Consider the following 18,270-nt stretch of genomic DNA (forward strand, 5'->3'; position numbering starts at 1 on the left):
TTTTCTCCATCAGGCGGCTGAGTTCTCCGCTGAATTTGTATGTCTGGGGGTGTTTTGGGAGTGTTCGAGCACCAAAATTGTACATACGGGGGTGGAAATCAACCCACGGTAAACATTTTTACCCACGGCAACAACTTAAAAGTAGCCTGATTCCATAGGAAGACCGCAGACTTGGCAACACTAAAGCAGACATAAGTCACAAAAACACAGAAAAAAAACACAGCACAGTCTCTGTTAAACTAAAACTTTATTGCCATTTTCATCTTTTTAGTTTGCACATTGAGACTAATCAAGTTGGCTTTAATTTTCTACTGCGAGACAAATAAACTTAAAATATTTTATACAAAATAAGCTGCCAGGGCTGCCATTTTATCTTTAGGCTTTTTAGGATTCCCTCTCCCATTGGGCCTCCTCCCTCTTCCCTTCCCTCTCCCTCTGCGGGCTCCTCCGGCCCGGTGCATGGGATGCCGCATGGTCGCATGTTTCAGCTCCACGAGATCCTGGAACACAGAATCGCAAAACACACAACCAGTGTGCTGCGTTTCACCATCGGGCAATGGCGAGCGTGTCTTGTTGAAGTCCACTACAACCAGAGAGGCTTCGCAGGAATCACAGCTGTCCTGGGACACCTGCACTTTATGGGCGTGCTCGAAGAAATGCACCACCACGTTGCATTTGTTGCAGGCCATGCGCCACTTTGGGCCCGAGGTGGGATCGAAGACCAGGACGCCCGTCTCACATTCAACGCACTGACCGATCCCAAGAGAGTTGAGGGAGTGCTGACAGGAAGGGTGGGTGCACTCGTTACAGCCCATCCCTGAAGGAAAGAGAAAGAGAAATTACATAAGGGCTATTCTTTTAGGAGAACTTTTACATTTCTTTTCTTGTTTTTAAGTGTGTTCTTCCTGTTTCAACAAGTGTTAAAAGGTTACATTTGACTTGGACTTTTCCCCCTCCCAAATGTTTTTACTCTCGAATACATTTATAAAAAGCTTAAAATTTTGTATTTTATATACTAATTTTAAATACACTACTGTTCAAAAGTTTGGGGTCAGTAGGATTTTTGATTGTTTTTAATAGAAGTCTTTTATGGATGGAAGCTTGTTTCTGCCACTAAATAAAAAAATTTAAAAAGTAATTGCAACTTTTTATCTTACAATTCTGACCTTTTTTTTTTTTTTTAATCATGCAATTCTGACTTTATATCTCACAATTCTGACTATAAGAAAAAAATCTGAATTGTGAGATAAAAAGTCGCAATTACTTGTATTTATTTTTATTTCATGATGTAAACAATCTCCCATACTTATACTCACCAAGGCAGCATTTATTTGATTAAAAATCAAATACAGTAAAATAGTAATAATACAGAAGAGGATTAGGGCCAAGCAATAATAAAAAAATAAAACCATCTCGAGATTAAAGTTGTTAAATTTGGAGAAAAAAATTGTTAAATTTGGAGAAAAAAGTCGAAAAAAAATGTTGAGAATAAACTCGTTAAATTACGAGAAAAAAACTTGTTAAATTTTGAGAAAAAGTCGAGATAAAATGTTGAGAATAAACTCGTTAAATTATGAGAAAAAAGTCGTTAAATTACGAGAACAAATTTGTTAAATTATGAGAAAAATGTTGTTAAATTTCAAGAAAAAAGTCGAGATAAAATGTTGAGAATAAACATTAAATTATGACTATTCTCAACATTTTATCTCGACTTTTTTCTCAAAATTTAACACGTTTTTTTCTCGTAATTTAATTTTTTATTCTCAACATTTTATTTTGTCTTTTTTCTCGAAATTTAATAACTTTAATCTTGAGATGGTTTTAATTTTTTATTATTGCTTGGCCCTAATCCTCTTCCGTATAATAATGAAAAATATGATTACAATTTAAAATAACTTTTTTTTCTATTTGAATTCATTTTGAAATGTAATTTATTCCTGTGATGCAAAGCTGAATTTTCAGCATCATTACTCCAGTCTTCAGTTTCACATGATCCTTCAGAAATCATTCTAATATGCTGATTTGCTGTTCAACAAACATTTCTTATTATTATCAATGTGGAAAACACTTGTGCTGCTTAACATCGTTGGGGAAACCTTGATAAGTTTTTCAGAATTCTTTGATAAATAGAAATTTTTCATTTGTAAAAATGTAAATGTCTTTACTGTCACTTTTCATCAATTTATATATATATATATATATATATATATATATATAAAAAAATCTTACCACAAACCTTTAATAATCTAAAACGTATGGACATGCGTTAACATATATGAAACATAGTTTGAAAGGATCCTAACTGAAGAACCACCCAAAAACAAGTTGATTTGAGAAAGAGCGTTTTAGTCTCTCCTACCTTTCTTCATGTCTCTGAAGGGAGGGTTGCCGAAGCAGTATGGACACACAGGGTAGCTTTTGCCACGAGACCCTGAGGTCCAGAGCACCAGCTCAAACTCATCCAGGGGACACTTGAGCTCTTTGTACAGCTTAATGGCTCCGTTCTGAGGTAAACTGTAGGTCTCGTCGCAGTGAGAGCAGTGCAGACGACTGGGTTTAGCCTGGGGGTGAATAGAAATGACAGGGTTTTTTTTAGTCTAGAACATATCTGACACTACAACATGATTAATGTTGTGACGATCAATCTGAGTCAACGTTTTGTAGCTGTAGAACAAATTTTAGGCACCTTTACTGGAACATAATATTTTTAAAAATGTAAACAACAATAATAATAATAAATTTTTTTATATTTATAAGAATTTTCTTCTAGCTTAATTTTTTGTAACTAATGTTTCGTCATGTTACAATTCATAATTATTATTGGTGGATAACACAAGTTAGCTATCAGCATTGTCCAGAATTTACCAACTTTACAATTTACCAATATATTTAACTTTTTCTTCAACAACTTAATTTTCCACAAATTTATAATAATTTTTAAATTTATACTCCAAAATGAAGAAGTAACAACAAAGACCTCTATACTATGTAAAGACTTAGTACATTTGATTAAAGAAAATCCACATTAACCTCACTCATGCAAGCAGTGGACATTACAGCCCAATTAACAGGAACATCAGACCAGCAGCCCGAGGGAGTACTTGAATGATGAGGGACATTGATGTATAATTTGAGAGTTACATGACATTCAGATGGACACAGGAGAACATTCAGGTAAAAAGCTTCCTTGATGAAGGTCATTTTCAGGTGCACAAGTATAGGCGGAGAGAACAAGAGAGAGATGAGAGTCTGTCTAAAAGCCCAGAGTGCGTCACAGAGGAAAAGAAATAAACCATGTGATTTACGCAACGTGGCCATACGGATGGTAATTAGGATCAAAGTTAGTGTGTAAATGTAGATGTGGGATGCAAAAGCTTGAGGTTTGGCTGCATTACTCTCTGTAATTAATTAACATCACTGACCTATCAAACTGATGTCAGATTTTTAAACAAGGTATTTTTGATGCATTGTGGGTATGGATTATTGGATGCACCATTCAAGGGTTTTTTTTTTTTTTAAGAAACTAGTACTTTATTCAGCAAGAATGCATTAAATTAATCAAAAGTGACAGTAAAGACATTTATAATGTTACATTTCTATAAATGCTGTTCTTCTGAACTTTCTATTTAGAGAATCCTGAAAAAAAGTATCATGTTTTCCACAAACAATGTTAAGCAGCACAACTGTTTTCAACATTGATAATTGTAAGAAATGTTTCTTGAGCAGCAAAGCAGCATATTAGAATGAATGTTTTGACATCAGGAATAAATTACATTTTAATATATATTAAAATAAAAAGCAGTTATTTTAAATTGTAAAAATATTTTACAATATTTACAGTATTTTTGATCAAATAAATGCAGCCTTAGTGAGGATAGGAGACTTCTTACATACATACATACATACATATATATATTATATTATATATATATATATACATATTATATATAATATAAATATATTTATATATATATTTATATATATATATATATATATATATATATATATATATATTATATATACACATATATATATATATTATATTATAATATATATATATGTGTATATATAATATAATATAATATAATATATATATATATATATATATATATATATATATATATATATATATATATATATATATATATATATATTATATTATATTATATATACACACATATATATATATATTATATATACACATATATATATATTATATTATAATATGTATATATATATATATATATAATATAATATATATATGTATGTATGTATGTAAGAAGTCTCCTATCCTCACTAAGGCTGCATTTATTTGATCAAAAATACTGTAAATATTGTAAAATATTTTTACAATTTAAAATAACTGCTTTGTAATATACACATATATATGAATGGTAGTGCTCAATGGTAACTAGAAACCAAGGTGTGGTGGTAGTTGAGAGTTCAAAGTTTTAGGCTTGTAATCACAAGGCCACAGCCCTCTATGTCAAAACCTCTGTGTCAAAATCCTAACACAGGTCAATCGGGTTGGGTCAGGGTCATGGATCAAAGCCCAAGACATAATTTTGCAATCCTTTGACTTGAGTGTGCAGAAATGAGCTTTGGACCATATTGAGACAAGCATGTTTGGTTAAATATCTAACATTTCTCCATTTTACCCTACTGTTATTAGTTCAAACTAAGGTCAGTGTTGACAAAGAAAGTAGCTAAAACACAATGTCTGTACATGCTAGTTATGATCTGTGTACTGTCAAAACAAAGAGATGAAACTATAAGAGTCATGCAAAGAGAAATGGACTTTTCCTTTATCTTTTGAATTAAAAGAGTTCAATGCACTATGAAAATAAACTACCTTTTCTGAACTCAAAACTTCATAAAACAGCATCAATTGTGTGCATTCATAGCTTTCTGATAAAAGCCAAATTAACACACTACTATTTAAAAGTTTGGGCTTGGTAAGATATTTTTATGTTTCTGAAAGAAGTCTCTTATGCTCATCAAGGCTGCATTTATTTGATAAATAATTTTACAGTAATATTGTGAAATATTATTACAATTTAAAATAATTGATTTTGTAATTTTGTAAATATAATTTATTCCTGTGATGCAAAGCTGAATTTTCAGCATCATTCCTCCAGTCTTCAGTCACATGACCCTTCAGAAATAATTCTAATATGCTGATTTGGTGCTCAAGAAACATTTATTATTATTATCAATGTTGAAAACAGTTGTGCTAATGTTTTTGTTTTTCAAGATCCTCTGATGAACAGAAAGTTCAAAAGAACAGCATATTATAAATAATATTATAAATGTCTTTACTGTTACTTTTGATCAGTTTAATGCATTTACATGTTAAAATTTTTAGAATAAGAAACGGTCCTTACACACCTGGATGTACTTCATGAAGCGACGGCACTTGCCACAGCGAGAGAGTGGTTTCCCAGTAGCAGCGATGGGAGAGAAGGACACCTCCATCAGTTCATCCATGCCTGTTAAATAAACATTTGAAGCATGTCTTAAGAGTGAATAATTAGCAAAACCAAAATGATGTACATTAATTAACTTAAATTATTTTATTTCAGCTAGTTTTCATTTAGCTTAACTTGATGTTATAAAATAGCTCAAACTGAAAAAGATTACAAAAACTATATAGAAATATTTACCAAAAAAAAAAAAAAAAACTAGTAAAAATGACAAAACACAACAGAATTACTAAAACTTTAAAACTAAAATAAAAATGGAAAATATAAAAATAAAGATGAATTATGTGCCCAAAGCCTAAATCTAAATGTCAGAGGATTTGGTGTGCAACAGATTCTGAGCATCAGTGACAAATATCATATCTTGTAAAATGTGTGGCCAGTACCACCGCTCCCAATACACAGAGTACACGTGACTTTGAATTGGAAGGCGAAGGTAAATAGTGAGCACGTATTAAGATTTCAAATACAATTTCAATACCCTGCATATTGATAGCGGCTCCCCGATGCACGTCCTTACTAAAATAATACTGGTTCATGACTAGGTTTAGTTAGAATAAAGAGTTATAAAGAGTTTCCCTCAGAACTGTCTGATTTTGATTTTTAATTTGGTACAGAAATAAAACGGTAACTAAATCATTTTCATAGGTGTGCTGTATGTGACGTTACCTGCAATGGAGTCCACAAAGTAGTGGAACTTCCTCTTGAAGATGTCCAGAGTGTGCTGTAAGACCTGCTGGAAGTTTGCCTTTCCTAAAGCTATCAGAGTGAGCTGCTTTTCCACAGCACTCCGGATTGTGGGCAAAACCAAATCTGCATCTAAGACACACACAGGTGAACAAGGAAAATGATAAGCATATACAAATGAGTCATTTATCCAACGCTTTGTTTCAAAATAACTCATTGCAAAACTATTACAGATTCAGCTCTGTAAAGTGCCTGTACTTCATGAACCACCTCTTATAGGGTTTTTTAGTATAGGCCAAATTTTTTACTAACTTGGCTACTTACCCCATAGTATGAAAGCTTGTTTCCACCATGGAATAAAAAATAAATTTGAGTTTTTTGACTTTTTTTCTCAGAATTGCAAGATATTGACTTGCATTTGTGAGTTATATAGTCAGAATTGTGAAATGTAAACTCGCAATTACCTTTTATATTTTTTTTCAGTGGCGGAAACAAGCTTTCATACCATAGACACTACACAACCAATTAAACTGACACACACCAACAAAATACTTGTGGTTGAAATTTTTCCCCTTACCAATCTTATAGTAACCGTGAACCAGAACAATCCCCAGGTTGGTGGGTTTGAGTTTGCGGCCACTTTCAACCGTCACATAGTTCCTCTGGCAGATGTTGTTAATGTGGACGGGGATGCTGGCATCCGTACCTAGTGAAAGAACCATTTTTATTGCAGTTCACATAATAATAACTTTCAAAATTTTAAAAATAATAAAAAATAAAAAAAGAGGTCTGCAATTAAATCTTTTTCAGATTAATTTACTCCACCAATCTGACTAAATTACCAAACAAAAATAGCAAAATGTCTAAAACATGTCAAACTGTAACCAAAAGTTCAGGTATTAAAATTGTATTTTATCCTGTAATAATATTTCACAATATCAGTGTTTAACTGCAGCTTGGATCAAATAAATGTAGCTTTGGTGAGCATAAGAGACTTTTTTTTCCAAAAATGTAAAAAAATAAATAAATATTCTTACCGACCCCAAACTTTTGAACTGTATATTTATTCATTCATGCACTAAAACTTGTCTCAACATATAAAATAGCCTATTGATCAATATATATATATATATATATATATATATATATATATATATATATATATATACATATGAAATGTCAAAATAGTCTTAAATGTGAAAACCTGAGCTCCTGAAATGATAGCATAAAATTAATAATTATGCATGAAACCGTTTTTAGAAATCATTGTGCTGTGAATTCTTCATGTATTTGAATTAATAATAAAAAAAAAAAGTGTTTAATGAAACTGCACACATAAAGTTACCCAGAGGTGTACAGTGGCAATAAACAGACCAAGATGGGGTAAAAAACTAATATAATAAAGTGCAAGTCAGGGATAAAATGTATGATATGACCCATTTACATTTACTCTCTTCTGTGAACTTGTTTTCTAAAGAATCTCTTAAGGTTGTGAGCATTAATGAAACGGATCTTACCAATTCCATGCTTCTCCATGAGTGTGATGAGCTCGGCCTCAGTGAGGTAGTCTGGTGGATTGGTCTGTTTCTCCAGTAGTTTGATCTCGTCCACTGTGAATACGTCTCCTCTCTCACACACCGGCAAGGCCTCTTCCAGCGGGATACCCTGCCAGGGCATCACTTCAGTGTAACCTGAGATGGAGAGAAATATTAATAAGCATTACCTCTCCACTAGAGTATAATTTCTATAAATGGTAAAAGTTAATATGATGATGCACATACCAGCAGAGATGAGAGTCTTCCCGCTGCATGTGAAGCTTTCTGTGGCAATGCTGAAGGAAATTGTGGTCTGCAGGTATTTACAGTCAGGGCTGACCGTCGCTATGAAGTGCCGTGTGATGTAATCGTACAGACGCCAGCCATCGCTGCCTGCAGAGAGAAAAAGATAGATGGCATTCTATAGCGATGCAACTGACGCTGGTAGGTCACGTGATAATGACAGCATAGCAAATGCAGTACATCCAGATTACATTCATACTATTTAGAACGTACTTTTTAGCAGTCATTAAGTAATAATTACCTACTCAAGAGAGTCTGCGATTTTGGACACAGCCATAGTTATGCTACCATTAAAAAGTTAGGGGTCAGTAAGGTTTTTTTAAAATGTTTTTGAAAGTCTAGCCTGCATTTATTTGATCAAAAATACATTAAAACAGTGATATTGTGAAATATTAAAATAAGTGTGTTCTATTTTAATATATTTTGAAATGTAATTTATTCCTGTGATCAAAGCTGAATTTTCAGCATCATTACTGCAGTCTTCAGTGTCACATGATCCTTCAGAAATCATTCTAATTTTAGAGGACATTTTTATGATACATTTTTTAGTATTATTTGATGAATAGAAAGTTCAAAAGAAAAGCATTTATTTGAAATATAAATCTTTGTAACATTATAAATGTATTTATTGTCACTTTTGATCCATTAAATTCATCCTAAAAAGTATTAATTTCTTTAAAAAAAAAAAATATTACACATTAATTGTGAAAATATGCAGTCTGACAGTCATACCCAGCTCGCTCTCAGAGGCGGCTCTCATGGGTGTGATTGGCGGATGGTCTCCTGCGTCCGCTCCTTTCCTTGGCCTATTAATGCCCTCAGAGAGAAGAGCTTTTACCTGCATACACAAACACACACAAGCATTTTTTATAAGACAATTTTAATCACTTTACATCATTTTTTAATGCCATATCAGGATTAAACACTATATAAATAATAACTAACATAAAATAACAAACAAATAATACAATTAAACTTCTTACAAAAATACAATAACATCAACATAAAATCTTTCAGTTTAATAAAAGAATATATGATTTTTTTTTTTACAGACACAAAACAAGGCATCAAATAGGTATAAAAATAGTTTATCTTAAGATGATCTCATCAGGGAGGAAGAAAGGGCTCGTGCTCACCGTTTCACCCCAGAAGGAGCTGTTGGCCTGTTGTTTGAGGGTGCCCTTCAGGTCAAAGTTTTCAGGGTAATGCGTCGTCTCTGTGCGAGGATAGCTGATATAACCCTGTGTGTAGAGACGCTCTGCTATCTGCATGGTATGCTGGGGACCCATTCCTGAGAAATACACGGATAAAAATCATATATACAGTCAAACCAAAATGTATTCAGGCACCTTGAACATTTCATTCATTAATTCAGTTTATTCACTATAGTTTAAATATTTGTAATAAAATATGACAAGATCTCAGAGTTGAACTGTGTCCAAAAAAAATAATCTTAATTATGTCTGATAACACTTAAGCAAAATATGGTCAGGTCAAAGTGTCGGAGTAATCTTTGGTTCCAAAATTTTTTTTTTTTTTTATCAATTTTACTTGTAGTCCACTGTGTGAATAATTTTTGGGTATAATATGTCACAGTTTACTTTATTTTGCTATCCTCACTTACATAAATGAACTATAGTGTCCTGTACCCACTAGTAAAAATATTCAAAAATATCACAAATGTCTGAATATTTTTTGTTTTCACTGTACACTATTGATAAAAAAACAGCATTTATCCAAAAATTATTATTTATTTATTTTTTTGATAAATGCTGTTTCCATAAAATTATTAAGCAGCACAAATGGTTTTAACATTGATAATAATAAGAAATGTTTCTTGAGCATCAAATCAGCATATTAGAATGATTTCTGAAGGATCATGTGACACTGAAGACTGGAGTAATGATGCTGAAAATTCAGATTTGCCATCACAGGAATAAATTACATTTTAATATATATTAAAATAGAAAACAGTACTTTAAATTGTAATAATATTACACTTTTTATTGTATTTTTTGATAAAAAATAAATGCAGCATTGGTGAGATTTCTTTGAAAAAACTTCTTTAAGCCCAAACTTTTCAATGGTAGAGTGTTTACTATTTTCAGTCTAATTATTCCTTTGTGAATAATAAATGCTATAAAATTACAGTAATCATTTGCCAAAAAGTGAACCATAAAAGGTTCATGACCATATAATCTGAATTCAATTTCATATCATTTAATATCAGAAGGGAAGCAGCCCACCCAAAGCAGAACTGGCCACTCTTAACATCTCCACTGTATTCAGTGCCAGAGGTCTCTGCTTGGCTTTCTCTTTTTTAGTCACAGAGTCAACCTGCAAAGAAAAGACACATAATAACTCATGCAGCTACACTTGAAGTGCTTTTGCACTGAAATAGGAAATTACATACAAATAATTGAGATACAAATACATACTTTAGCCTCCTTAGCAGTCTTTGCCATGTTGACAAACATTTGACCAACATCTCGGTCAAAAACTCGAACGCGGTCCCAGTCCAAGAAAAGTGGGCTGTCCTTCCCTTTAAAAACCTGTGTGCACCAAAAAAAAGCGGAAAATGTAGAAAAGCAAGTATGCAATGCGATGATATGATACAAATTTCTAAAACTGGATAAAATTGGTAAAGGCCAGAACTGACCTTTGCTTGTACGACCCAATATGCTTCAGGTTTGAAGGACTGGATCTTGTCATGACGTTCCACACAGAACCCCAGTGTGGGAGTCTGACAGGGACCAAAAGAGATCAAGGAAGAGTCCAAATTCCCATATTTTCCCTGGAAGTATTTGGTTTGGAAACTAAAATCCAGAGATAATGATTAGGTGTGATGAATGAGCATTGGTGAGCATGAGTGACTTTTTAAAAAATTTGAAAAAAATCTTACAACAGTAGTGTATACTGCACAAAGCAAGATTGTATTGTAATACTATAAAAAACAAACAAACAACAAAAAAAACAAACATTCAAAGCAGGTCTTCTATAACCGAAAGACCTCTTTCATACCGTGTAAAAGCACAGCCGATCCTGAGGTCCAGTTCCTGACGAGCATCTACGGACAGAGCCTCGTTCTTGTTGGGTTCTCCGAGTCGATTCATGGCGTTACAGATATCTGTGTCTGTGATGGAGCTGAACTTGGCCCGATACACCGTACGCTCATTACCGTAAGACTTGTTCATCACAGGCTGAATGGCATCCAACACCTGAGATGGTACAACACAACACATACAAATAGAGAAAACACACACTCAAAAAAGGCCAAACACCTCAGCCCCAGTTATATGGACAAACTTTATTTCTATTTTCTTTCTGTAGATTAATAACAGAAGTCAATTTAGACTCACCTCAAAACAAATGTTTTCTCCTTCTTTGTCACAATCCAACCACAGGACGACAAAGTCACAACCTTTTGCTTCAACCTGTCAACAACAGCAACTTTGTTATTCTAAAAATTAGACAATTGTTAATATAATATAATATAATATAATATAATATAATATAATATAATATAATATAATATAATATAATATCAAATGTATAACTTGTTAAATGTTTAGAAACATTCAATTTTTATGTTTTTTAAGTCTCGTGCTCATCAAGGCTGCATTTATTTAATCAAAAATACAGTAAAAACAGTAATATTGCAAAATATTATTGCAAATTAAAAGAACTGTCTTCCATTTGAATACATTTTAAAATGTAATTTTTTCTATGATGCAACGCTAAATTTTCAGCATCATTACTCCAGTCTTCAGTGTCACATGATCCTTCAGAAATCATTCTAATATTCTGATTTGCTGCTCAAGAAACATTTCTTATTATTATCTATGTTGAAAACAGTTGTGCTGCTTATTTTATGTGGAAATGGTGATACTTTTTCCAGGATTCTTTGTTCAATAAACCACAATTATTAAATGTATAAGCATTTATTAAATAGAAACCTTCTGTAACATTATAAATGTCTTACTGTCACTTTTGATCAATTTAACTAATCTTTTATGAATAAAAGTATTTTCTCTCTCTTTTTTTAATATTACCACAATTGTTGAAATTGTATCATTTCCACAAAAATAAGCAGCAAAAACTGTTTGATAATAATAAGAAGAAATGTTTCTTGAGCAGAAAATCGGCATATTAGAATGATTTCTGAAGGATCATGTGACACTGAAGACTGGAAAACGATTATTTTGAATTACAATAATATATCACAATATTACAATTTTACTGTATTTTTTGATAAAATAAATGCAGCCTTGCTGAGCAGAAGATACTTCTTTCAAAAACAAGCTTTACTTCATTACAGAAGGAGTCATAGATTTAAATAAATTTATAAGTGAACATTGTTGAAGCAATGAATTTTGGAAGATTAATGTCATGATAATAATTTTATAATCATTTTTTATTCTATAAATACTATATTATTTAATATATAAATTTAACAATTTCTTTGACATGCTTGGAACAAAAAATAAAATCGTCAAAATTGATTTTATGTTGTCTTTAAACACAGTTTATCTGAATTTTTAATTATTTTAGTCAATATTACACCAAAAGCAGTCACCTGAAGGAATTTAACCATATTTAGTTTGGGGTTGGCTTCCTTCTTCTCAGTCGGAGCTTTACTGAACAACTCAGCTGGATCGACTTTATCCCAGTTGTTATACTTTCCTATAAAACATTAAGGATAGGGAATATTCCATTGCTGCTCAAGTTCGTCATCTCGACTCTTGCACATTACAGAATTTGCCTGCATTTTAAAAGCAACCCTACTGAAGACAAGCCACTTGCCGATAAAGTCCAGACTCATGACGTGTCCACACACGGACGTCATCTTGAACCTCACATTTTGGCCAGCAAAGCTTCCGGTGTACTCATGGACTGAGCACGCTCCATTTAGGCCTTTTCGGGTTGAACAGCTACCTATAAATGAAAGGAAAATGAAAAGAAATACTCATACAACTGTTGACTCAACTGCACCAGTCAACTGCAAATGGCTTACATGTACATTTAACTGGAATAAAAGTAATTGCTATCATAAAAACTACACACTTAACTTTTAAGATACGTCTTTAGGCGCACTTTAATTAAAGTAATTATCCATGCACAACCTTACGCTTTGTTTATTCCATTGATACCACAATATTTTGCATTGAGACTCTTTCATGAATGTACTTTGAGGTCATTTTTATCCATAGCTTTGAAAACAACACATGCTTCATCATTCATCACATCTGCCTAGAACCAAAGTCAAAGACTGTAAACACAATGAACATGTAAGCTTGATTACTGCATAAGCATTCTTACATAAACATTTATGGTGGACATTGACGAATCAGTCTAACTGGTGCTGGCATTGAGCGATCAATCATAAAGTGAAATGAAAAGAGCAAAGAGCTGATTATGCATCATTCTCTTCTATTAAGTGCTCTACCAGACTTCAACCTGAATGACGCCAATGGTCATCGTCAGCTAATGAGATGCTGTTCCCAAGGCTGAACTCTTATATCCAGATGGCGTCCATTGTGAATGAGCCTGAAAACTCATGATGATGATGTCCTCTCTCTCCTTGACCACCGGCTTACGCTACAGCCCTTTGGAGGTCTCCATTGAGACTGCGGTACATAAATATAGGCCCGAAAGGAGGAGATGGGCACATTTGGAACAGCATCTTTACCCCTACAGGCAACAGCCTCCAGCTTCTCATTCCACTCCACACTTTCCGTTTCTCCGCGATACAGCATGCAGCATCTACAGGTAAGTCACCAACAGTCACTCAAGACTTGTCTCACAGCTAGGACCCAGAATCGCTTAAGTTTGGACATATTTTTAGCTGACACAGCCGATTACAGACAAAACATATTAGTTTGGGATCTGTAAATTTTTAAATGTTTTTGAAAGAAGTCTCTTTTGCTTACCAAACCTGCATTTATTTTATCAAAACTACAGTAAAAATAATAATATTAATTATAATTTAAATGAACTGTTTTCTATGAATATAATTTAAAATTTTTAGCATCATTACTCCAGTCTTTAGTGTCACATGATCCTTCAGAATCATTATAATATGCTGATTTGCTGCTCAAGAAACATTTCTTATTATTATCAATGCTGAAAACGATTGTGTAAAAAAAAAAAAAAAATACATATTCAGGATTCTTTGATGAATAAAAAGTTTAAAAGAAGAGCATTTATTTGAAATTGAAATCTTTTGTAACATTATAAATGTCTTTAATGCCACTTTTGATCAATTTAATGCATCCTTGCTGAATGAAAGTATTAATTTCTTTAATTTCTTTCAAAAAAAAAAAAAAAACAACTGACCAAAAACTTTTGAATGTTACAAAAGCTTTCTATTGCAGATAAATGCTGTTATCTGAATTAGTTGTATTATTACCTGCTGTTATTGTATTTCAGAACTTTCTATTTCTATTGTACACAACTGTTTTCAACATTGATAATAATAATAATAAATGTTTCTTGTGCAGAAAATTAGAATGATTTCTGAAGGATCATGTGACACTGAAGACTAGAGTAATGATGCTGAAAATTCAGCTTTGATCACTGGAATAAATTACATTTTAAAATATCTTCAAATAGAAAACAGTTATTTTAAGTTGTAATAATATTTCACAATATTACTTTTTTATTTATTATTTTTTTTATATTCATTATTGTATTTTTAATCTTCTTTTAAAAACATAAAAAATCTTACCGATCCAAAACTTTTGAACGGCAGTTCATATATATTTATTATTTATATTTGTATTATTATTACATATTTTTATTATTATTTATCATTTATATTAATTATGGTAAATTAAAAGTACACAAAATTGCTGAAACACAATATTTACCACAAATTATCAAAAAATAGGAAGAAAATGTTTATTATCCATTAACAAGGCTGTTGGTAGATTCTGATTTTAATATTAGGAAGAACTAACATTTTAACTGTAATTGGCCAAGCTACCTCAAATATCAGCCAATACCGCTAATCTTTAATTCTCCAAAAGCGGCCTATCTGATTTAGGTCTATATCTAACCTAAAAATTATGATACAAACCTGGAAGCTAGCCAATACTTTAGGATAAATCCACCTGTTTATTAGAAATTTGGTAAAAAAAAAAAAAAAAAAAAGCCACAAACCTCAAAATGCTATAACCGAGGGCCCACAACGATATTTTAATATACTATATTTATTCATAGTTCATCACTGATACATTTAACTAAGGGACATAGTGAAGCTATAATTATTCTTTAACATAAATTGTACTGGATCTGTGAATGTAGGCTGTTTACTTCGGCATTAGCTTCTGAATGACCACAATCTATGAAGTTGTCCACAACAGAAGGATTGAAATAATGCATGATATTATTAGTTTTTGAAACCACAAATAAAGAAGGCCACATGACAGGTGCTGATGGTTTGACGCCTACTTCTCATTTTCTCACTCAGATTCTAGGACTCCTGAGCATTTTTCTGCTGGTTTTGGACCCCAGCCAATGCAATCCGATCACGGCCCAGTGCGTGGAGCACACCTACTGCTCCTCCACGCTGAAAGAGTACCACACACAGCTCTTCAACCTGCCCAGCAGGATCAACGAACGCAGCGTCGCCGCATGGAGCTATGTGTGAGTTGAGCAGATGTTTGAAATGTAAATTTATAACCAATAACAGGGAAAGTATGCTGCAGGTACATTTTATACAGGACTATATGGATGCATGCATGCAATCATTTACTTACACACTTTGTAACAATTCAGAATTTGATGGCCTGTATTTGTCCTAATTGGCATCAAAATGCAGACATTGTAATCTGAAAGACACTAATATGTGCAATATATACATTCTTCTGGACCAATAACAGGGAGAACATCGATATGGAACGTGTGCCGCAGCTCATCTTTGAAGCAAACTGCCTGGAAAGCCATTCTTGTAAGGGGATCGACAGCTCTTTCAGTCTGGAGAGCATCCCCATTGCAATCAAAATGCCATTTCTTAGAAAAAACCCAAGATGCCCAACTTACGCACTGGAATTCGAGGATGTCAACATTGCCTGTATATGTGCAACATCCAGACAGAATTAGAGCTGGGGCAAAACATTCATGCACTAGATTCCTTTTCAATTACTATAATTGTGTTATTTAAATTGAATGTCAACCACAAAGAAGTCTACTAAATAATAATGCTTATATCTTAAAAAAAAAACAACAACACCACAACGCATACACCGCAAAATAGATGTCTTAGGTTTTGCTGAATGCTTGTAAACGTGAATAAATAAAATGGTTTTGTAACAAAAACTATCTGAGTTTTCCATTCATTCAGGAAAAAAATGTACTGCTAAGATTCGTATTTATTTAGAAATACTCAACATGTTTAAAAAAAAATAAAAAATAAAAATTCACCCTGCTTTTCCAGCTTACTTGAAAAACACATCAGTTCAATAAAAGTAAAAATGTATAAATGTAACATTAATAAATGAAAGAATGTAACTCATCAGATCGAACATGCTATTTTAATGAATAAACTGGGAAATCAAACCAATTCATTCTGCATTTTAGAATTAGGGGACCTGTAATTATATGCAGTAGGTTTAATGTTTATAGCCATCATACAGACTCACCTTTAGAGAGGATTTTGGCAATGGACTGAGCCAGAGAGGGCTTCTCAGCCACCATAAACACAGTCCTCATCGCTGCTGCTTGTACCTATCTGTCAAAAACACCAACGGGACCTGACAATGAAATGACAAAAGTAAATATCTTATTTCGAAGTTAATAATAAAAATGCTAAAGCTAAAATTATACTTAATAAATCAACAACCGAGATAATTACACACCGGTATATGCTGCAGCAACTACTTCAGGCATGTTAACTTCCGGGTTGTTTGTGTTTTGTCAAAATAAAAGCCGCGACTGTTATACGAAACATTTTACTACATAGGCTATATATATAATTTTTATATATTAAATATATGTATAAATATATATAAATATACGTATTGTAAGCACAAATGTATATGAATTAATATGATAATAGACATAAAAGATGTTTTGTCTTTAAAGGGTTAGTTCACCCAAAAATGAAAATAATGTCACTTATTACTCACCCTGATGTCGTTCCACACCCGTAAGACCTTCGTTCATCTTCAGAACACAAATTAAGATATTGTTGATGAATTAAGCCATTCGAACTCTCAAGGTCCATAAAGATACTAAAACATATTTGAAACAGTTTATGTGAGTTCAGTGGTTCAATCTTAATATTATAAAGCGACAAGAATACTTTTTGTGCACCAAAAAAAAACAAAATAACAACTTTTCAACAATATCTATATGGGCCGATTTCAAAACACTGCTTCATGAAGCTTCATGAATCTTTTGTTTCGAATCAGTGATTCGGATCTCCTATCAAACGGCTAAACTGCTGAAATCACGTGACTTTTGCGCTCCGAGTGACTGATTCGATTCGTAAAGATCCGAAGCAGTGTTTTGAAATCGGCCCATATAGATATTGTTGAAAAGTCTTTATTTTGTTTAGTTTTTTTTGATGCACAAAAAATATTCTTGTCACTTTATAATATTAATATTGAACCACTGTACTCACATGAACTGATTTAAATATGTTTTTAGTACCTTTATGGATCTTGAGAGAGGAAATGTCATTGCTGTGAATGCAGGCCTCAGGGAGCCATTGGATTTTAACAACAATATCTTAATTTGTGTTCCGAAGATGAACGAAGGTCTTACGGGTGTGGAACGGCATGAGGGTAAGTAATTAATGACATTATTTTCATTTTTGGGTGAACTAACCCTTTAAGCGATCAATAACTGCCAAACGTATTTTTAAAAGGTTGTTTATTCAACAAATTATACTTCACACAAGTAAAGAAGTAATGTGTGAGATAAAATCCTCATACACTGTAATAAAAAATGTTTCATCTAAAAAAGTCTCTCATATCTGAAATTTTGGGTCTGTATCAAAAAATTAAATTGCCTACAAGGCAATTTAAGGTAATGGCAATACAAGGTATTTTTTATTTATTTATCTAGAAAAAACTCAACAACTCTCAACATTCTTTTAAAAAAAATAATAATTTGAGCTCTGGAAATAGAAAATATAATTTAACTAATTTACATATACTATATAATATTCACATTTCTGTATGAATTATTGAAAATTCTTCATAGTCTCCAGCAGGGGGCACCGAACACTTGCCCATATTTGGCTACTTTTGTTTCCATGC

General features: G+C 32.5%; 1 protein-coding gene across 2 annotated transcripts; it reads right to left on the reverse strand.

Moving 5' to 3' along the window:
• Positions 1–239: 239 nt before the first annotated feature.
• top3b (DNA topoisomerase III beta) lies at positions 240–16,906 on the reverse strand. Of its 2 annotated transcripts, none has more exons than XM_067406863.1 (18): positions 16,864–16,906; positions 16,648–16,758; positions 12,809–12,940; positions 12,582–12,688; positions 11,365–11,439; positions 11,027–11,223; positions 10,665–10,821; positions 10,444–10,557; positions 10,252–10,342; positions 9,142–9,296; positions 8,738–8,843; positions 7,949–8,095; positions 7,685–7,858; positions 6,745–6,873; positions 6,150–6,299; positions 5,389–5,489; positions 2,360–2,561; positions 240–817 (listed from the first exon to the last, which is right to left on the reverse strand). In XM_067406863.1, the coding sequence occupies exons 2-18, from the start codon at positions 16,715–16,717 to the stop codon at positions 339–341; spliced, it is 2,586 nt and encodes an 861-aa protein (XP_067262964.1). In that variant the 5' UTR covers positions 16,718–16,758; positions 16,864–16,906; the 3' UTR covers positions 240–338. The 2 variants fall into 2 exon arrangements, with proteins under 2 accessions (XP_067262964.1, XP_067262965.1); XM_067406864.1 differs by having other exon boundaries at positions 16,648–16,736; positions 16,864–16,892.
• Positions 16,907–18,270: the final 1,364 nt, after the last annotated feature.

This window comes from Chanodichthys erythropterus, chromosome 13 (assembly GCF_024489055.1).
Source record: "Chanodichthys erythropterus isolate Z2021 chromosome 13, ASM2448905v1, whole genome shotgun sequence".
Taxonomy (NCBI): domain Eukaryota; kingdom Metazoa; phylum Chordata; class Actinopteri; order Cypriniformes; family Xenocyprididae; genus Chanodichthys; species Chanodichthys erythropterus.

Bases quoted from the DNA above. Each gene is read 5' to 3' on its own strand.
- top3b (XM_067406863.1), bottom strand. From the start codon at position 16,717: ATGAGGACTGTGTTTATGGTGGCTGAGAAGCCCTCTCTGGCTCAGTCC. The intron at 12,689-12,808 runs GCAAGTGGCTTG...AATGTTTTATAG, and splicing joins CATGAGTCTGGACTTTATCG to GAAAGTATAACAACTGGGAT. The intron at 9,297-10,251 runs GTGGGCTGCTTC...TGTATTTCTCAG, and splicing joins AGTGGCCAGTTCTGCTTTGG to GAATGGGTCCCCAGCATACC.